The sequence below is a fragment of the Salminus brasiliensis genome, chromosome 4 (assembly GCF_030463535.1).
Source record: "Salminus brasiliensis chromosome 4, fSalBra1.hap2, whole genome shotgun sequence".
NCBI classification, from domain to species: domain Eukaryota; kingdom Metazoa; phylum Chordata; class Actinopteri; order Characiformes; family Bryconidae; genus Salminus; species Salminus brasiliensis.
The window spans coordinates 5,492,808-5,516,149 of record NC_132881.1 but is presented as its reverse complement, the minus strand read 5'-3'; the positions used below and the strand labels follow the sequence as shown (position 1 = coordinate 5,516,149).

Sequence of the window (23,342 nt, the reverse complement as noted above, 5' to 3'; positions counted from 1 at the left end):
GCCTGTCTCAGTATATTTCTGGAGCTTGTAAGCTATGCTGAACTGAATATGATCCAGTTCTTCCATAAAAAGGCTGCAATGCTGCATTCCATTTGAACTGGGATGTGGAATTTCCCAGTTCTAAGTAGGAAATTTCAGTGGAAATTTCAAATTTCAATTTCAAGAATTTTCTACCTGAAAGGTTGAGAGAGTTTCACCAACCCCAAGATCAAAATCTTCGATGGCTGCACTGTACATCGACAGTAGTAAAAGCAGTAGTAGTATTATTCAGTTTATTAGCACTTCTATATGTTTGTGCATAAAATACTGTGTAATGCTAACCTGGGACATTAAAAGTGGGACATATTTCGGCATATTTTTTTTAGATTTGCCATAATACACTGGCAAAGGATTGTTAAACCAGTTGTGATAAACTCTGAGGTCTTTACCTTTTTGTTTTTTAGGAGAACGTTTTGACGTGCACAAATATCGTAATGTTTAACTGGAGCATGGTCAACACTAGTGTGACGCCATTCCCAGCTCCGAGGTAAATTGTATGCAGCATTAATGTCCATCAAAGAGAGTCCAACACCAGTCAGTCCAGTCCATCAAAGACGTTTGGGTGAAACAGCAGGTCTGGCAGCTCAAGACTAAAAAAGCTGGCCGAGTGGGCATGTTGGTTTCGAGTGGGGTGGTGGAATGGATGCTCTGTGTGACATAGAATCAATCAAAAAGTTTAAACAGCCGGCAGAAGCACAGGCTTACTTTTGTGAAGAGTTCACAAGAAGATTTCACACTTTCTTGGATGTTACTTGGATACAAAGACAAGTAACGTCTCCTTTAACGCTCGAAGCGGTGCTGCATAAAATTTTAATTGGAGCTAGCACAATTGTCTGCGTTGTACAGATCAGGTTGACCAACAAAGCTCTGTTGTCATGATTCCAGTCCAAGCAAATGGCAGAGCACAAAAGCTGCTACAACAAGCAACACACTGATGATAAACATGCAGATGTTAAAGAAAACATAAAGCGGACCGTGGCTGAAAGCCTGGGGAGTGAGAATGAGTACCTATACAACACAGTTTAGTCGACCAACACTCTTAGACACACAGCAATAGTGGAAAATCATTCATAATGATATATAGGATCTAATTTGAAAGATTTAAAGAGCAATATTTGGGAGCAAGTTGTTGTCTAATATTATTTGGCCAAAAGAACACGAGATGGAGTGTGTTGTTTGTGATAGCAGACCAGCCTTGACCGTTTTACTGCTTTTATACACAGTTTTTACAAATTAAAGAAACAACATAAATCAAGGAGGCCCTGAATTTTATACTGAATAGGCGTTAATACTGACAATTCCTTCCTCCAAACAGTAATTAATTATTACTAAAGTGGTAATAATTCCAAAATACCAGGTCCGACTAAGTAAATGTTTGCTAAGGTACCTACTGAGCCCTGTACACAGTCCAAGATAACTGCTGATACTGTCCAAGTTCTATCAAGGTTCGCCCGAGAGGTTATAAATGAGGAGACCCGCCACTGGTTAAAATATGAATGGAGGTTCTCGTAATGCTCAGCATGGCGTCCCACCCATCAGCAAATAAAGCCAATTAGAGGGTCGACGTGCTAATGGGGAAATGTGGACATAACCAGCAGCCCAGTACATATATTCTTTGTGCATTTTTGAGCCGATGCTACCAAATATTCATGAGGTTTGTCAGATTTTAGAGACGGTAATTTGATCTTCCAACAACTTTCCTTATTCATAGAGATGGGAGACGGATCTTGTATGGCTGGAAAGTACTGCATGGCTGCATTGCAAAGATGGCCGCAGAGTGGACAGACTTACCTTTCAATTGTTGCTGAGTGATACAGTTTTAGTGCGAAAAAGCCAAGGTTAAAACGCCTCTCAACCAATCAGGATGTGAGGGTGGAAGAAACTGTTGTTATTTTTAGTTTTCATCACACCTGGTTTGGTAAATCAGTGCTTAATGATGTTAAATCAGGTGAGCTGGTGATGAAATTGAACACATCCACACTCTGCTGGCTGGGGTGTCCAGGAGAAATCTGGAGAAAACCAAGCTTTGTTCTTCAGACTAGCTCACAAGATCTCTTTCTTCAAAAAAGACTTTCCCACTTTCTTCAAAATGAGCATAACTTTCTACTTTTTACTAGTGGTTGCCGCTGGGTTACAACACCATGTGGGAGACCAGGGTTCGATTCCCCTTCGATTCTGTGTGACTATGCTGCGCTACACCAATAATAGTCCCTGGGCAATACTCCTAACACTACATTGGCCCACCTCTGTAATACGAGTAACCTTGTAAGTCGCTCTGGATAAGAGCGTCTGCTAAATGCCGTAAATGTAAATGTATTATATTCATGTTTACCTCCTTGTGTTGTAATGTGATCTGGAGTGTTCACAGTAAAAACTCTCTTACTGATGAACAAAACGTGTTTGGTACCTAAAACCTCTGCATAGTACTGTATAACCACTGACTTTACTACAGAACCCTTGAAGAATTTTTAGCCAGGTGTAGCCACAAACCAGAAGCTACAGAAGCTGGAGAGACTGCTGAAGAGCTTTAGGCAATCTAAAGCTGCATCCCTGGAAGTCAACACCAACCCCACTGTGTGCAATACCCAGCAGTCCATGCTTCATTCCAGTTCTCCATAACCAGAATAAGAGAAGTCGGAGTAGGGGGATCATTCTCATGTTGAGGTTATGATCTACTGTGTGTAAGCTTGGCTAATAACAGCATACAGACGATATTTTCTCTGCATGGAGGAAGCCAGCGCCGGTGCTGGAGGAGAACTGGACATGTTTAAAACAAAAGATGGTTAAAGTGAACACATGTTGAGATGAGAACACCTACACTAAATTGACAAAAGTATTGGGACATATGCTCATTCACTGTTTTGTCTTAAATTAAGGGCATTAAAAATGTGTTCATCCTGCTTTTGTTGGAGTAACTGTCTCTCTACTGTCCAGGAAAGTCTTTTTACTAGATTTTGGTTGGAGCATTGCTGTGACTGCACTCAAGTGCAGTGAAGTCGGGATTTTAGATGATCACCAGCCCACCTCATCCCTAACCTTCCAACTCATCCTAAATGTTTTGGATGGTGCCAATAAGTTCATGTTTATCTGCTCCAGATATTTCTATTCTATTAGCAGGGATTATCTGCAGGGACTAGACACTGTGTGTGTGTGTGTGTGTGTGTGTGTGTGTGTGCATTTGCACATCTGTGGCAGCAATAGGTGCAACTTAAAGCAGCTAAATGCAATTATTAGAAGAGTGTCCACAAACATTTGGACATATGGTGTAGGTCAGTAAGGGGAAAGAATGGGAGAGGTAGAGCGTAAGAGGGGACTGTCTTTGTTGTTGGTCTCTTTTCATTTCGCTCTCTCCTATTCTGTGACTTTGCTCCGTCGCACCTTTCGCGGTTTCATTCTCTCTCGCCACATTTCATTCGCTTCTGTCTCTTTCTTTTCCTCTCGCGCACCCTCTCTCTTGCTCATTCACACGCACACACACACACACACACACACACACACACATCTCCATGATGTGACAGCCAAAACAGATTTCAGCAAATTGGAAAAGCCATAAAGCTCTATTAGAGCTAATCAAGATCTGGTCTGCAGCGCAAAGAGAGAGAGAGAGGGAAAAAATGGAGATGATGCTGAAGAGGAGAAAGGGCGGGGAGAGAAACAGAAAGAGCCTCAGAGAAACAGAGACGGGTGAGATAGACACAATTCAACGCACAACAAAAAAGGCTGACCAAGCCGCAGTCTGCAGAGGGACAGGAGAGAGAGAGAGAGAGAGAGAGAGAGAGAGAGAGAGTGAGTATTTGCATCCAGCTGAATAGCCTCCGCTCTAAGCTGCTGTGGTTTGTGGTTGAGACAGGCAGGCCATTTCCTTCTCTCTAATCTGTTTATTATCCTCAGTGTCCATAAGCCCACACTTCCACTGGAGGCTCACAGCTGACTCAAATAAAGCACAACCCCCCTTTAAAGCACAGCCGCTGAAAATCAGAGCCATGTACACAAGGAAATCACATAACTCACTAATAGTTATACAAACAAATAGCTTACAGCCAACACATAACACACATACCAACAGGACATGGGGCCTGATCAGGTTATTTTGACCCCGGTCCAATCTGAGTTTCTTAATGCTGAGTATTAGCCGACACCGATCCGATCTGTGTTTGAATGAATAATACAGCCGTGCAGTTTGGATAAGATGAGCTGCTGATTAATCGGTTTAGTAAAATCCCTTTATTTTAGTAGCAGTTTCTATAATGAGACATTCTGGACTGATTGATTTAGTTTAGTTGAGACTTTTACCGTCTGAGAACGTCCACACTGCTGACGGCTGGGCAGTGATGTCTGTTAATTGGGCCTTGAGGACACCAGATGGCGCTCTGAACACTGTGGTCAAAACAAAGACTGGATTAGGATTAACATAGCAGATACCCAATCCATTTTAATATATCTGGATCGCCAAACAGGATTGGATCGGGTAATCCCTAGAAAATACATTTATTTTCGACAACACCAAAGTTCTGTGTTACATGTTGGAGCATTTTCTGCTTTCATCCAAGTCCTCCCAAAGACACTCATGATGTTAAGGGTTGGACTCAGTGGGGTGGTCAGTAACAGCTTCTGTTCTTTATCTTTTCTAAATTTTCATGACAAATCAAAATAACTTCTTAATATAAAATTCAATATTTTTACATCGACTTCCATTTAAAGTTAGAACGGTTTTTTCCTTCTCTTGTAAAGTTGCCTTTTTAAACCACCCTTCAGTACTTTTTCTTATCATGCCCTTTTGGACATCAAATTGTGTCCTTTGCCGATGGTCTTATTTATATGTGCAGCAGACCACGTCACATCCTGGGCCGGGTTCACTCCAAACCAAGGGTGGTCATAATATTCTGATACAACAGTGACAGTGAGCGAAGGGTGGTAGCATCTCAGAAAGCGCGAACTTCACGGGACGTTCTAGAGCAAATGTAGTGAAGGTTCATCAAGAACAGACTTCTCACGCATTAGATGCCTCCCAACGGCAAAACAGTGGTGCCCCCCAGGCCGTTGATGTCAGAGGGGAATGACGACTCCGGTGAGCAGTTCAGAGCAACCTGCGCTTATTTCACAATGTCTCAATAGTGTCATTCAAATGTTTATATATATGTCTTACAAAACCTTGCATCTCCAACATCACAGAAGAAGGGAAAAACCTTCTTAGCATAGAATGGAAGGATATAATGGAATGTCAACGTAAATAGATTTTGGAGCATTTCTACATAAATTTCTATTGCAATTTGTATATAATGGAAAGATCAAACAGATTTACAGATTTGCCAAAAAAGTTAAAAAACGTCAAGAAAGAGAGTGAGAGAGAGAGAGAGAGAGAGAGAGAGAGAGAAAGGAACCACAGAGGGCAGGATAGGTGCCACGAACTTGAAAGAAAGAGAGCAAGACAGGACAGGCTGATTTATTCAAAGTGTGTGGGAGTGGGAGAATCAAACTTTAATGGCTTTTGGGAGCACCGCCATCGCTCTCAAAACCACACAAACACATACACACTTGCTCTGACAGTATATGGCCACTTACAAGCAGGCAGTTTCTCCTGACAGGTGAGTTTAAGCTGTGCAGAGACACGAACGCAAATCAGAGGTGCTCTTCATGCTCAAGCGCTTAAAGTAAACGAGAGAGAGAGAGAGAGAGAGAGAAGAGGGGGAGATAGAGGGGTGGTGGGGGGGGGGTTAGAGGTGTGATTTAGGGCTGTGACAGACAGAGGACCCGTTCGCTGCTAGGAGTCCCCACTGAAGCATACACACACACGCGCACACACACACACACACACACACACCCGCCATGCCCTAAATGGCCCTGACAACACTTTGCATCTCTGACATCTCACTCAATATCCATTTATTCCAGCAATGAGTGTTCACGCAAACACACACACACTCACACGAGTAAGGAGTAACATACCTCAGTACCAACGATTAACTGCAGACATGTCGTTTACTTAACCTTTAGAGGTCATTCGTCTTCATTACTTCACATCTCAAAACAAGCAGAGCAGTTCTTCTGAAACTGCAGACTCTAAATCTTCCATTCAGACCATATTTGTGTTCGTATGTAAAATCTTAGTTTAGTATTTAATCCATGTTCGTTTATTGTGATCTGATGTGATTTGGTGTTGATTTGGTGATGAGATGCATACAGCACCTTAAAACACCTGATCCAAATGCTAGGATGACCATATTTTCAATTGTTTAAAAAAAAATAAAGAGGACACTGGGGATGTACGGGTATCCATTATAGTTAAGATGTCGTGGCTGGCTAGGGGGGTTTCAAGCAGCCCCAAGTTGTAGAACCAGTGGCAGTGTGGGTGTGTGAGGGTGGAAATACCTCTCAAACCATGCAGCTACAGTTAATGTGAATAAACATCAATACATACACTTTTACATTATTTTGCAAGACCAATAAAAAGTCCTAATAGTAGGATTGCAACGGGACGAGATTTCCACAGTATAACAGTCTCAGAAAAAAAATCACAGGTCTGGGGTATCACAGTATACAGTATTTCACATTTCTTCCTCTTGTTGATGTTCTTTTTTATTGTTGTTTCTTATTATTATTCTTTTTTATTACTATTATATTATATATACGACTATTTATCTTATTATATAATACATTGAACCTTAAAGGGATGAAAACAGGGTAAAGTTATTGTTAACTTTACTGCAGTTTAAATAATTTGGAAGTGGAAATGGAAGTACATGTAAACTCTTGAATAAATAAATATGAAAGCTGCATGTGAAGTATAGCTCCTTTGACCTGTTTTGTTTCCAGCTAATGATTATTTTAATTATGGATAAATCTATAAATAAAAAAATAAATAAAATAAATTTATTTTCTCTACTAATTTCTATTAATATAGATAGAGATTATATTAAATTAATATTACACAAATGTACACAGTTTGATAACCATACTTTCTCATACCATGGTATACCTAAAACCTCTGTACCGCTGCAACCTTACCTAACCTTGCTTATATGACTTAATAATCTGCTTTCAACGTAGAAGTTAGGCCTATTTGGAACTTCCCAGCCACGGCATCCTAACTACGGTGGATACCCGTGCATCCACCACCAGCTTTCTCCAGAGAGAAAGTGCTCGCAGAGTTGTAGACAAGTTTTGACTAGTGAACTAATGTCAACTTTTTAAATACACTGAAAAGACCTCAAAACACCTCACCTCAAAACACCGTCACCAGCTGGGCAGACGTGTTGATCCAGAATACGTCAATGATCGAACAATCTCTAGGTTTCTGTGCTCACAGCACAGCATGTCATTTATACTGCATCAGGTGTGAAAGGGGCCTAAAGGTTACAGTACAGACGTGATATGAAATAATACAAACATAAAAAAATAGATGTTGAACAAATTTGCAGTGATGGTGGTGCTGTGACAGAGCAAAGTGAATAAGGGAATGAAGGTGGCATAATGGTTTGATTGGTCAAATAATAAAGTAAGAGTCAATAGATTGTTCAGTTGTAGAACTAATGAGTTAGTGGCCAAATAACAGCTTAGTATATTTGTAAAAACGGAGACACACACTTCCCACATATAACACATGTTCCATTTAGAACTGATTAGTAAAGAGATCCTGATTAATCTTGTCAGCTACATCCAGAGCCATATGGGCAGAGACCCTCGGACTGCTGCACTGTAGAGCATACTGCAGTGCTGTTTGAGAGAAGTCCTAACAGACACCAAACACAGTGTCATGAGTTGCATTTCTACCAACAACTGTAAACTACGATGAGGAATAATACACAAAATAGAAATGAAGCCAAATGGAGCTGAATTTACTTTTATTAGTTAAATGAGATATTGAAAAATTGGGGGATCTGCCGTATATATGTTATATCTCTTAGGGTTGTTTATGTTTTAATGTTGTCCAGCTCTTCCTTCACTTGTTCCACCTGTCCTTTAATGGGACCTGCGTTGGAGGGGTTTTGATTAGTTACAGTAGGGGGTGCTCCAGCTATTTAAGGGTCAGAGGAGAGCAAGGTAATGCTGGGCTGATTCGGATGTCAGACTTGTGCCATCGGCCTTCCCACCAACCAAATGACAATGGGCCTTGGTATGACTGCATTGTCAGTCTCTAGTATGTTGTCATTTGTACCAGCGATGGAGGTGATCTTTATATACACTGTAGGCGTCGAGTAAAAGCAGGTGCCGAGTGCCACATTTAGGATTTCTTGATTTATCTCCTGGTTTGAAGCAAGGAGGTAGGTTAGATGTTATGAGGCATACTACCACAAGCATTAGTTGGATGAGCTGTGAGCTTTTTTATGAGGGCTTATTGATGACTTTGCCTTTAGAAAATATAGCAAAGGTTTTAAAGGCTAAGCCAGTAAACTTAACACAACAAGTAATGGGCACACATGACTGTACAGATGACTGTAATAGGAATTAAGGAGTGTTTGATGAAATTAGCCTGCAATCTGCCATAATCAATGTAAATGATGTAGGATGTAGGAAGCGTATACCACACCAACTAGCATCATGCTAACTGGATGACTAAATCATTACAAGTTCATTGTCAATTGATCTCTAATAGATTCTAATCAACACTTGCAATGGTATGCTAATTGCTACTACTCCATAAACCAGGTCTGAATGAAATGCAACTCAAACACTGGCTGATCCACAAATGACACAACAAATGACTTGAGGAACCTTCAGAACAAATTCCCAAACAACTGTTACAGATTACAGAACCAGCTCCACTTTTCTAATGTCTTATGAAGTGCAACTGCTAGCCACAGCAGATGTTAACTTCACTGCCTCGAAGCTTATTAGCTACCTGCTAGAATGCAAGTCATGCCTCCACAGCCTTGGTGTGGCCAACAGCCACAGAGTCAAATGAGGCTGATTTAAGCTTTCTGACAGGCTCCATGTTTTGAAGCAGAGCAAGAAGCAGACGGAATTTTGAGCGGCCTCACGCGAACACGGGCACCGGCTCCAGATTGCTTCTGTAGTGCTGCCAAGGCAACAAATCAAACATCAGAGTCACCCTACACACACACATACACACCACCAACCAAGCATGAAGCCTGGGGGACAAAGGTTCACACCCTCCAGAAGTCAGCTCCAGTGGAGAGATAGAAGTAAGAGAAAGAGAGGGCGAGATAACCAGATAAACATATAAGCAGAGAAACTGGGTTTGTGACCAGACAAGTAAAAATAACAGCACTGTTTAATCAATACATCTCTCAGATGGCGGGACTTGAGGTGGTGAGCGAGAAGTGATAAGAAACTGATGGGCTGAACAAAACTGGGCCAATCAGATCACATCAATGGGAGTGTTGCCATCTGTAAGGGTGCCACCCACCCCTATGTAATAGAGAGGAAACCCTTACTATTTCACTACGCCTCTTACACACTACTCGATTCTCTCTGATGAAAAAAAAAAAACAGCACAGGCTCAGCCGGACTGACAAACGGGGCTAAAATCATATTTTCATAAAATATTGCATTTACTTTACATGACATTGCATGTCCTGCCAATTGTACATGCACATTGCGATGGATAGATAGAGGCTACAGTGATGAGGGGAGCTGAATATACACTGTTCAGTCATTGGCTGAAACACGCCGCCACTATTTCTTTCAGTACAGGATGTCGGTGATGAAAGCTTAGAATTAAAACATGTCTAATGCTTACTGAAGACAATTACTAAAGCTATTTAATGTATTCAAACAATTCAGGATTAGATTGTGATTGGTTGGTCTACTTATGTAACTATACCTCTTTTTAGGGTCAAAGTCAATCAAGCAAATTAGATTAACTGTGATTAAAAGGAATGCAATTCATGAATATTACATATTTGGATAGCCTGCCAGCATTTTTTATTTATGTATTAAAATTTGAATCTTACAGTTTTCCTGAGATACATAGTTTTGCATCTACAGAAACACTAGGTTAAATAAACATCACATACAGCACATAGGTACAAGATCACTCAATGCCCTGTTCCCTACACCAACACCTGATAAGACGTTCAGGGGCAGTGGTTCAGAATGGACTAACACACACACACACACACACACACACACACACACACAAGCGTACATATAGAAAAAGTAAACAGATAAGCCAAAAGTTTGCTTATCTATTTCGGGAGGCCTGCTTGTCTGTCTGTTTGCCAATACTTTTCAATCCATTTATATAAGGCATTATAGCAGGCAAACAAGAACAGCCCTTGCCTTATCAGCTTTTTTTATCAGCTTTGCTTTATGCGACAGAGATTGCTAGTCAAATATACTTCGACCAAATAGACTAATGACAAATGTGCTATAGGAGTATGCCGGGTATTACACAGCAATCTTATTCATGTTAATTAATTGGGAGAAGTGACCTGGCTTCCATTGGAAGTGAGACAGAGAGAGAGAGAGAGAGAACAGGAGACAGCTGGATACCATAACAGCAAAATGGACATATATCAGAGTCATTTGTATGAGCATGAGTGTGTGCGTGTGCGTGTGTGTGTGATGTGCGTGTCCCGACAGGATGGCGCTCAAAACCGAGAGCAGTGCATAATGTCATTAGTGTTGCCATTTAAAAGCTCATGTCACGCTTGCTGACACAGTCCAAGACCCCTGGCAGGAGAAGAGCTGACGCCTAACAAAACCACGACCCTGACATTGTGCAAACACACACTGCCCTTTATATTGTGTGAGCAGTCTGTGATTAATGGACCAATAGAAATAGCCAAAAAATACTTGGATTAAAATCTTGTTGCCTTGATGTGCAGGAAAATTAGGAGCGCTTTCTCCTGTAAAGTTACCATTCCATAAATATGCAGCATACACTTTCTGATGTGCCATACAGGTGATATTGGTGCCATATCTTTCATAACCTTTATAATCATCTGCTGCCCTTTATATTCTGTGATGAATGGATCTACAGAAATGGTCCAAAATTACTCTATATAAATAATATATTATGTTGACATGCACTAAAGGTATTTCTTGCTCCTGGGCTCCCCCTACAGTTTGGAAGTGGAAGTCGTGCTTTGAGCCACCATTAAGGACACACTTTTCACATGTATTTTACAAGCTGAGAGATACAGAACCGTCACTGAAAGTCAAGGAAGCATGTGGACTGAGGCGGTGGAGTGATACTACAGGATTTTACATAAATATGAGTTTGCTCAGCGTTACACAGTTCTCACATGCGTTGTTCTGCCTGCTTCACCCCGCTTAAGTTACACAGTGCAGTTTCTCACATGCCGAACCTGGAGTAACAACACTAACGGTGCCCTATTAGAGTCATTAGAGTCATTAGAGTCATCAATTAACATGATTTTAAATTGATATTTTAAAGTAAAAATGCTACATTATGCTGCTTTAAATGGTTTAAAAGAGTTATTTGTCAAACAGAAGCCATTTAAAGCTGAAAAGGTACATCGCCTGGTACTCTATTAGCATGCACATTTGGACATCAGTCAAATCACAACCATTGCCCCTAACAATGATTTTGCACTCAGTCGCTACAGCCGACTGGTTTGCTTGCTTATCAACTCAGTAACCGCTAACTTTGTGAGATGTTCTAGAGCTGCTGTAGTGGAAGGTATACTGAGAACGGACTTTTCAAACATTGAGCGCCTCCTAATGGCATAACAGAGGTGCCCCACAGACCACTGATGCCAGAGGGGAACGGTGACTCTGGCAAGTGGTACAGAGCAACCAACACCTCACTGTGGAGCAGTTAACCTGTATAATGCACACCTTCCATCACCTACTACAGTCCATGCCACGATGTCTCGCTAGTGTCATCCAAGGCAAGGGTGGTTATCCCCACTATTAGGTAGGTGGTCATAATTTTCTAAAATATGACCGTGTACAAGACCATTTATTACATCCATTTACTATAAATCCATATGATTTGGAGGTATTATATAGCCCTGGTGCTCTTGTCCTTCAAATAAATTGCAAAATAAAGGTCAGAAACACAGGCAGGAGCACACACACACACACACACACACACAGACACACTTGTGTAAATTGGCCAGAACGCACTGAAAGCACTAACGTAACTACTTGAACGATGATACACTCCTCTGGGCATGTGTCACACACTCAAAATGACTAATAAGAGCTATTCATCATACTCTCACACTCAGGTATGAAAACATACAGACAATAACTACTACGCTGAATTAATTCAGTCTAATTCTGGATCTACAATCCATCTTCCCGCCTACCACTACACCACATTTAGCTTATTCATTCCTATGATGACCTTTCTTCTGTCATGTAAATCTCCTCCCTTCTCTCTTACACATTCAGAGAACAAGATACAGAACGAGAAAGAGAGAGAGAGAGAGAGAGAGAGAGAAAGAGAGAGACATAAATTTCCACAGCTCATTCCAGCTGTCAGATGGTAGGCTAGCCCACCTGCTCCTCTAATGCAAGAAGCCTCCCACTTTTTTATGACCCCACAAATTACACATGCGATTACAGGACCATATGTACAGCATCCCTGCCTCCTCCCAAACACGCTCATGCTCTCTACTTCTGACTCCTATTAAACAACCAATTACAAGGCCCAGCATACACCCCTCCTCCCATCCAGCACTCCATTCTCAGCTACTTAACCACCAAGCGGGCGCGCTGTCTGTCTTTGGAGTGAATTGATACACTTTCCTGGACGGTCTTTTTTAATGATCTGCCCCCGTAGACTTCATTACTCGGTTTAGGCAGGTACATCAGAGAAGGCTGCCACCAAATGTTATGGGGAACTTACAAAAGCAAGATCTGCAGAGACGGAGGTTGGGTCTACCTTATAGCTGTGATGAAAAATCTCTTAATTGGCTACTTATGACAACCTAAATTCAAGCTAACTTCTTAGTTAGCAAGCCAGTGGTCCTTTTTTTTTAGAACTGTCTGTATTTACATACTAATAATCCATTATTTCCTAATCCATAATTTAGGCAATTATACAATCGAGGCAGGTCTCGGAAATCATCAATCAGGTTTACTCCTCTTAGTGTTTAAAGTCCTTACAGATTTTAAGACCACTATAATAAAGACCACCTGGTGGAGGATTTGCAGCGTTCCCAAATATAAACCAAAGGAAAAGCAGGAAATCAAACATGAAGGGTGCATTTAAGCTGAGACTTCCCCTTCCCTTTCTGTTCGTGCCATCGCTTCGCGTTTGGTTGGTTACCGTGCCAAGCCGTTTGAGTGACAGGCTGATGGAGTGGTGATGTGGTGTGTTCTGTATGACTGTGAGGGGTCACAGGGGGGTCAAGAAAGGTAATGAGGCCATAAAAATGCAGAGTGGAGAGCCGGAGGACGTACGGACGGAGCGAGAGAGGGAGGGGTATAAATAGAAAATAAATCAATGGAAAAATAAAGAGAAACTTTGTTGAAAAACAAAACAGTCCTCCACCCCTTCACATCCTCCCTGAGGATTAACACTATTACTCACATCGTAATAATACTAATAACGGTTCATTCAGAGGCCGTTCTAATCCAATATGACCTGCACGGTTTCAGTTATCCCAACTTGGAGTTTCCATTGCTGCAAAATTGCCTAGACTTCCAAGCAACAGTATCTCCATCACCAAACTGGGATTAGCGTTCTCCTTCAGGGAGGAGGAAATTATGTTTCATATACAAACATATTAGACTTGAAGTCTAGCAAACCCTGTAGATGCTGTGCACCTTTAAGGCTGGATTTACTATCATTAATTTATGGCAGCCATCAAACAACATTTCACTCAGTTTCACACCGAGCTTGTTCCAAATGCAGACGGCTTGAGGGACATTGATTATCAAGACCAGAGTGCTTTTTTGAGGCCTCATCTGGCAGAGCTTCAGTACAGAATAGCAACAGTTCAACAACGTTCAGCTATGAATTAGCTTTATCCCTAGACTTTTCTATGGCTGCTAAACCTAAACCATCCGGTCCTAATCTTTCACAATATCTTTTCACTAACCAAACCCACTAACCAAATGTGGCTGCAGATGCTTGGTGGCTTAGAGCCTCATAATAACAACTGGAACATGGGGAAGGTCCTAGAAGGTCGCTAGTTTGTACCCCTTGAGGGACACTCCACCCATTTTAGTACCAGATTCAACAAGCCCTTGTCCACTTGGCCTCAACAGTTCCCCTCAGAGGAACCTTAAGGGCCATTCCATTACTTTGTTAGCTCAAGAGATGTGTCGACTTGAGCTGACGGTACTTTTCTAACCCGTAGCAGTAAATTACTTTAACATAGTTCATATTTCAAAAACATAACATTCATAAATGTTTTCAGCTCATTGCCACTTGTGTAATATACGGTAGGTATGGCCCACATCCAAAAAGTAAGCTGAATTTGGAGAGGGAATGAGCGCAACACAATTCATACATATGGAATGTATGCTGGATGTGGAGTTAGAACAGCAACAACCACGCTAATCAGACAGCTGTGTCCCAGCAGTCTAAATGTACAGCAACCTTTCAGAATCTCATTGATTAGAGACCTTTGTCACTTTATGACCTTCTGCCCCGATGTCATAAGCCTTCACCCTAGCATCGAGAGGTCTAGGGCTCGATCCCTGGTGATGCTAAAGCCAACCTTTGCTCTCCCTCTCCCAATCACTAGCCAATGCAGGCGTATCTTAGTTGATATAAAATAGTTGGCAATTAGTATTCTCCTCCAATCCTCCTTGAGCTGGCCAGTGATGCTCTCTTTAGTGGCAGTTTGAAAAGACGCAAGGGCGCTCCACATGCCTCTGAGGAAGTGTGAGCTAGCCTTCACCCTGCCAGCTTGATAGCCTTATGCTTGCTTGGGAGTAGACCTAGTAGGTTGGAACTGGGCAATGCGGAGATTGAGGATGTTGAGATGATCTGTGTGTTAGATGATCAGTGAGTTCTCAGGTAGACATCTATAGATCTGAACTCAGACTCTCCAAATAAAGTGAAAATGACCTGAATTCAGCAGATTATAACCAGATTATAAACAGACTATGACTCCCAGGCCATAGTGGCACCGTATTAGACCTTTTTGTAGGTTTCATTTTTAAGACTTATTATTTTGAGACCTATCATTTTAAGACTTATTATTCTATTATTTTAGCTACTATAAAGTATTTTGCAAAAATAATATCTATATATCTATATAATATCTATATAATCAGTAACTGCTCTGATAATGAAAACAAAATAGCAAATGAGAATGAGAAATTATGAGAATGAGAAGAATGAGAAATTGTTCTCGCGTGAGGCGTGAGGTTAAAAAGGCAGAAATAGATTGAGCATTATGGATAACCACTGGTGGTTCAACAAAAATAATATATATATCATAACAGTAGCTAAATTATGGCAAACCAGACACTGCTAACTCTGATAAAACACTGTCTGGATTAAAAGCCTGAAGGAGGAGTTCCCGCTTTATCATCTCGACGGATGTTAAATTTCCCTCACCCATTTCCCCGCTAGAGCCAGCGGATATAACTGACTTATCTGGAGAGATACCCAGTTGTATTTTTAAAGAATGGCAATGCTAAAGGGAGGCGGCCAGAGTTAAGTGCGGCCTCAACCGAACGGGCGACGCTTGTGCACCAGCATTTAGAGGAACAAGCGAGAGTTGCAGACTGAATGCGGCAGATACTGAACAAAAACTATGGCCCACCTCTCCTTTCATGCTGGCTTCAGCAAGCTTAATCATGAAGTCAGGGTACCCAGTTGGAGTTAAATACATCTCACTCTCACTCACTATCTCTCGCCCTCTCTCTCTCTCTCTCCTCTTTATTTACTCATAGTGATAGAAGACGAAAAATCGCCTGAGGCTTTGAAGATTTGGTGTGAGGAGGAGTGTGGGATGCACGCTCACTCGCGCAAACGCACAATACGGACGCCAGCAGATGCGTATATGTATGTGTGTGTGTGTGTGTGTGTGCATATACACGTCAGAGAGAGTGAGTGAGTGAGATATAGAGGGAGAGAAAGAGAGAACGAAGGAAAGTGAGAGAGAGAAAGCGAGAGAGAGAGAGAGAGAGACACTTCATTCCCTGTTTGAAGTTGGCTGCTTGGCTTTGCCAATTACCTCATATCAAGGATTAGATGAAGGAGAAAAAGCGCAAGGGGGAGGAAGGATGAGTTGAAGGAGAGACAGAGAGACTGGAGGGAGTGAAGGAGAGGGGAAAGAGAGAAGCGACGGAGACGAGAAACGAGCGGGGTACAGTAGATAGGAACTCTCAGCAGGGAGTCCAGGCACCACTTTCACTCAAATAGGACTCCAGAGATGAGGAGACATGATGAGAATTTCGGACAAAGAAAAAAAAACATAAGGAGAGAAAAATCCACAAATTTGCTGACATACATTGAGCTAAACAGTTATGGTTGTATAAAAAAATGAGGACAGCCCATAAAAATCTCTGTGCTTTTAGATATATTGAAAAATATGGACATGTGATCTTCATTTAAACAATAAAAAGAGACAAGAGGTAATATAACTAAAAAACAATTAAATAATCTGCACAATGTAATTAATTAAAATGCAATTTCCTTGTGATTCAAAGACTAGACTGACTGTTCACTGCTGCCGTCTAAAAGAAGGTTTCCAGAGCATCTGAACCATTACTGTCTCAAGTGAGCAACAGCTTCTACCCCCGAGCCATCAGACTCCCCAACACACAAGGACTGGAACTGGGAACCCTTAAGTAGATACATTGCTGTTAAATACTATATTAAAGAAATGTTCTCTTCCACCTCAGTAACTGCTGTGTTCTCGCACATATAACGGGTTACGTATCTCTGCACCTTATCCTCAACACCTCATATTCAGTACTGAGTGCTGTGTCGACGTTGCACTGTTCTGTCTGATTACAGTCGTATTTGTATTTATTGTATTGTTCAGATTCTATGTTCGCACATTAATGTTTGCACATTGTACAATTGAACTTTATGTAGTCTGTATTGTATTGTTTTTGTTCCATGTTGCTCCATGGTACCTGAGGAACACAATTGCAGTCTATTGGGTACTCTTATTTAGATGGATGACAACAAAAGTCTTTCATGGGGTGTCATTTTTTACATGATTCCAAATTCACATAAAAGTATAACTAACGTTCTGTGCCATGGTCAGAGACTATTCATTTACTTAATATTCAGATAACTTACAGATTCCCTTGTTTTCAGGACACTTACTTCCAATATTTAAATAGAAACCAAAATGTTCAGCAATATTAAGGTCTGGACTCGGAGCAGTCAGCCCAATGCTCTAAAAACAGCAGCAGCAGTTTTCTTGATTTCTTCTTTATTGTCTGTTTGCTTTTCTCATTAAGAGCTTCTTGGTCAGCTCTACATCCTTTCAGATCCACAGTGTTGCAGCAGAACAATGGAAAAAAATACTGAAAAAAAAAGTTTTCAGATCTGAAACCAACACGGAGGTTAATTTGTCTCCTCTCCCTTAAAGATAAAAGCTGTGTGCTGTTTATCTTTTGCTTTCCTTGTTCTGCCGCAAGTGGATTATCTTCTATCTGATCTCCTCAGTAACATCTCCTGAAAAACGCACTTGAAAATAACATGTATTTAGTGATAGTTTTGGCTGGAAACTAAATGAATGAATAATGTACTGGAGCTTGCTGTTTTACTGTATTTAGAAGCCACACCCAAAACTAGAGATACGTGGAATACCACAGCAACCATGTAGCAATATCCCAAAACCACCAGAGAATTGTTGAAGCTGCACAATCACAAATTTTCTTTTCAGGAAAATGAGTTTCTGGTTTAATACATAATTACATTTGGATTCTGTATACACATTATACTGCTAGTAATTCCAACACTATGGTGCGTTCTCTTTCCTTATTACTATTCAGCCACATTGGCTGAAACAACCGTCTGTTAATTGGTGCGGTGGAGCTGAGGACCAAGCTCTTTCCTCAGAGCGTGTCGGCTGTCTGGCAATGCTGCTTCTGTAGCCTTTGAAAAAAAGGTGGTGGCTGGCTTTTCATGTATTGAAAGAGACATGTTAGCCTCCTAGTGTTGGGAGCATTGCTAGTACTGGTGGGCTACGAACAGGTGGGTTAATTAGCAGAATTAAACTGAAAGGAAAGGAAAAACTTTCAAAACTTGACAAACTAATTAACCAAAAAAAAAAAAAAAGAAATGCTTGCAGGTTCAGTTAGTCACTTTGGAGAAAAAAGACTACATAAAACACTTTCACAGGTAGCATTTGCTGTCAATACTGAGGTGCTATAGGAAGATATTTATCTGAAGTAACAGCTGCCCTGTCATTAGACTGCTCATTCAGTGAATAGAAATTAGCAAAGAGAAAAAACTGTCAGACTGTGAATTAATTTAAAGCAGTAAAAAAGACTATATGGGTCACTCTTGATGTACGACTCCATGAGTCCATGGATTTACAAGCTATTTGTTGCTGCCGTTTCATAGGGAAGGTTAAAGACTCAAATAAGTGGTCTATATTACATCTATATGTCCAAACAGTAGTGGACACCCTTTGTAATGATTGCATTCAGCTACTTTAAGTTGTACCAATTGTTGGCACAGATGTGCAAATGCACGCACACACACACACACACACACACACACACACACACACACACACACACACACATACACAAACACATACAGCTTGTCTAGTCCCTGTAGAGAAATGCTGCCAATAGAATAGAACTCACTGATGCAGATAAGCATATACCTACTGGGACCATGCCTAGCAGGATAAAAATTACTCCAACAAAATGAACGAGCAGATATCCCAACATATTTGTCCATATAGTGTATACGGTCATATGAATGATGACAGATGTATTGGTGTTGAAAGCTTGCGAAGCTCAAAGGAGAACCTGGAGTAAAAAAAAGCAGTGCAGGCGTATATACAGTGTAGGAGTTATTTTGAAGAATGGTCAGCCTCTTGCTCAATTAGTTATAAAACTTCCAAAAAGTTAAGTAAAGAAAGTCAGCGAAAGCCATTTCTCTCTGTCTGCTAATAGAGCTGCAAACTGAAGATACAGAGAGAAGAAGCGTCTGGCATGGTTTAAAAATGCCCATCGCCTGCTCACTTTCTGCTGCTTACAAAAGCAGTGAAGGAGCTTAAATAACTTTGAAACTGAAATACTGTTGAAACTCTACACTAGCCAATTTCATGACCTGCAGAGCTTAGAGGTTGCTGACACAACTTCAGGAGTCAACTCTGAAAAGCACATTACCATAGAGTAAATATTGAACTCCAGCCAGCCAGCATGCTCATGTGGGTCTCATATGGGTATAACTTGGGCTAGGTGGTTTCCAGGTGGGCATGGGTTTGTACAAGTTATTACTGGGACCCAGTTGCCCCATCTGGCCCCATCGTTACAGCCCATCCTTATTTGACCTGCGTCCCATCTAGGCCCAATGCGCAGTGTACAACCCAAATGGGGCCCATGTTTAACTCCCCCTGGTCCCATCACTGACCCTGGTGGGCATCCATACGTGGGGCAACATGAAACCCATGGACAAAACTTTCTAGTTCTGGGCTTCCCATATAGGCCTCATATTGGGCATGTTATTTGGGAATGTATATTTATGCTCCGCCTATAAAAGGTACTTCCCCAGCAATTTCTGAAAGAACACTCTGCAGAAAACTGCACACCATGAACATATGGATGTTGTTAGGTTCCATACAGAAAAATCGAAATCTGGCAAACTGTGGGGCATTTCAAGTTGGCACTATGAGCTCCGCACAGGAGTCTTTTGGTGAGTTTACTTTGACAATCATACACATCATTGCCTAATCCAACATTAGCCGGCCAGCTACAATCCCAAAGAGCTAACCTCATACCACACAGAGAGGACACAGTAAAGACAACAACACAGTCTGGTAAGACTCAAGAAAAATAACAGTGATAAAAACAAATGCTGTGTTACGTTAATAATCATTAACAGCAAATCAGTGCGTTTTATTCTAAGGCAAAATATTTACGGATGTAAAACCACATCTGGGCCTTCGCCCTATCCAAAGTCACATACAAACTATAAAGGACGATAAAGGAACATGCTAACATGCTAACATGGATGTAAGCTCTGGTTACTGGTACTGAAACTTAACTTTCAGCAAAATCCAAACTAAGTCTCAGCTCCACAAGAGCTTTTGACGTACACAAAAAACAAGAAGACTCACAGTGTAGAGTGTACCCCCCTTGACTTCAGCAGTTTCAGGATTCTTTAAGCTCTAAACAAAGCTTAAATGTTAACACAGCGTTTTTCCTTGTTGTTTGCTGGTGTAACATTATGGTGACACCAACATGGAACAATACTGAAATACCATGAAATAGCCCTTTTTTAGCATTCATGCTGTGCCCTTCACATGTAACCAACACTGGTGCCATGTGGACATGCATCTGCAATTTATCTAGAAGATGTACACATGCTCCTGAGGCTGATTTCCACTGCAAGTGTAACAGGCACCACCTCAGAAGCCTCTCCTTCTGTCCCTGCCCCATCTCTGAAGTAGATATTTCTTCTTTGCTGGATAAAACTAAGACCGATAAGACCAGACTGATATTATGAAATATAAGGGTCTACTACATTCTCTTTAACATTGTCTATGTTTTCATGTTGGCAAGTCAAAATATGATCTGCTTAATGTAAACATATATCAAAGACAAACAACGTCCAATTCAGGCTTTAAGGAGTGTACTGTAGGAGTGTAAACAAAGCCATGGAGGCAGGGAGAACAGCAGAGTTGTACAAGTCGCAATATGCAAGTTGCTCACAAGTAGTATCATATGTAATGGTGTGTGACGTAGTGAACTTAAACACTGAGTGTGTTTGTGTGGGCCATGTACACACTCAGTACCTCTGGTATATTCACAGTGTAGGGCTGGCTATGGAAGCTTGGAGCGTTGTCATTCACATCTCCAATCTGGATGTTCACTGTATCCTTGACCACCTGTAGAAAATACAGAACCCTCAGGTTAAATTCACACTGTATTTTTCATTTTAATAGGACCATTGAATCTGCATTTTTTTTTTAAAAAAAGACCATGAACCATTCATTTTCCCAGTCAACAGTGTAAATACAGAAACCAAACTGCAGAAACAGCCCATTAAGAATTGCTGATAACCCATACATTTACATATGTCTGCCAATCAGCCTGTGTAGCCACACTGTATGTGTTTTAAGACGTACAGGCACAATACAGGGCAACCAATAAGCTATTTACATATATCAGGCATAGAGACACAGCAAACAAGAGAGTCTGCTTGATTCTAATAGATAAAAGAAGGATGAAAATTGGCCCTGAAAAATGAATGACAGTACACAAAACCATACAAATGGCATATGTGAAACTCAATACAGGAAGTGTATATTAGTCCTTGAAACTCTGCTGTAGAGTGAGAGAGAGAGAGAGAAAAGGGGAAGAAAGAGAGAGAGAGGTGAGCTATGTAGTGAGTTTATGTAAGTATTTACAGTTTACAAAAAAGACTTACCCCCTGACTGTCACTGACAGAGAACACCACCTGCATCTCAGACTTCATCTGCAGCAAGACATACAAATGAGTCAGTAATTATTAATAATACTAGTAGTAATAATAATAATAATAACAATAATAATAGTAATAATACCTGTATAACCCTTTTTTATTAACTCATCAATGTGTGTGTGTGTGTGTGTGTGTTTAATGTGTGCAATGTTTGTGTACCTCACGGTCCAGTGGCTGCCTGAGCCACACCACTCCAGTGTTCTCCTGCACAGCAAAGAAACGTGAGGCTTCCTCACCGACCACTCCGAAAATCAGTGGCTCTCCATCAGGATCGACTGCCTGGAGCTGAGTCACTGAAGAACCTACACACAGAGAGACAGAGAGAGAGAGAGAGAGAGAGAGAGAGAGAGAGAGAGAGAGAGAGAGAGAATCTTTCATCTCTGTTCTCAAAACTCAATTAGAGTAGTACACACATACAGACACACACACACACTTACACATTATATATATAATTTGACCAGGAGTGCCCAAACGTTTGTTGTATAGCGAAAGTCAGCAATCAATGAGAGTCAATAGCACAATTATAAAGAATCAGGTCTAAACTGTGCAGTAACAGTCACAGCAGAAGCTCAATCAAACAACGCTAAAAATACAGAGAAACGGGTCAATCAGCAACAGCTTTCTATCCTCCCTACTCTCACTATTGTTAATGCAGTCTATGAGTATTAGTAATATCAGCAGCGCTAGCACTGGATGCTGCCTTCAGCCAGCAACGCTGGACAGCGCTTATGGGACACTGTGGATGAATCAACCAGCAGCAAACTCATAACGCAACAGCAAAGTAGAGATCCAGCTCCTTTAAGGAGTCCCCTCTACACAAATCTACAAGCTGAACGAGTGTGAGAGTAGGACGCCCCAGTCGTGGAGCAGCTGAACCACTGACTATATTACTATATACTATACTATATAGGATTATATTATTAGGTTTAAAAGCTTGGCCCTACAATTAACTCTTTAAAAATTACACTACTTGTCCAAATGTTTGTGGACACCCCTTCTAATGAATGCATGCGGCTACTTTAAGTTGCACCCATTGCTGACACAGGTATGCAAATGCAAACATAAGTAGACATAGCTTGTCTACTTCCTGTACAGTAGTACTGCCAACAGAATAGGACTCCCTGGAGCAAATAAACCTACTGGCACCATGTCGAATGCCAGGCGTGGGAATACAGCCCCCGAGTATTGAGCTGTGAAGTAGTGGAACTGTGTTCTCTGGAATAATAGATGGTGCTCCATCCAATACTTTTGGAAAGAGTTGATGAGGAGATGAGATGGGGTGGTGAGCATCCAACATCCAGACCTCCCTAACGCTCGTCACAGAATGCAAACAAAACCTCAGAGCAGAGTCTTCCCTGGACAGTAGAAACAGTTACACCAACAAAAGCAGGATAAACCTCTTTAATACCCTTGTTTTTAAAAGAAATGATAAATGAGCAGGTGTCCCAGTACTTCTGACTTTATAGTGTATATTGATTTATGTAAGAAAATATAATTATTCAACCCCTTTGCTGTGGGAGATCCAAGTTTGCACAATAAGTATAGGCTACTTTCTTAACAAGGCCGAATAGAAGGTGCAAAATACAGGGAGATACTGCAAGACAATCTACTTCAGTCTGCTAAAAAACTAAAGTTTAGGAGAACAAAACTTTCAGCACCTTCCAGCAGGACAGCGATCCCAAACTCAAGGAGTGGTTGAACAACAAAAAGGTGAATGTTCTACCATAGGTCAGGTCAAAGCCCAGAACTCAATCCAACAGAGAATCTGTGGCGTTATTTG

At 41.1% G+C, this 23,342-nt stretch overlaps 1 protein-coding gene across 1 annotated transcript in view; it reads right to left on the bottom strand.

The window, feature by feature from the left end:
* cdh23 (cadherin-related 23) overlaps positions 1-23,342 on the bottom strand; it is a 358,315-nt gene that overhangs the window by 229,724 nt on the left and 105,249 nt on the right. The window contains exons 4-6 of the mRNA XM_072677393.1: positions 21,722-21,864; positions 21,509-21,556; positions 20,874-20,966 (exon numbers count right to left, since the gene is read on the bottom strand). Of these exons, the coding sequence (XP_072533494.1) occupies positions 20,874-20,966; positions 21,509-21,556; positions 21,722-21,864 (284 nt within the window). The remainder of the gene's footprint in view (positions 1-20,873; positions 20,967-21,508; positions 21,557-21,721; positions 21,865-23,342) is intronic.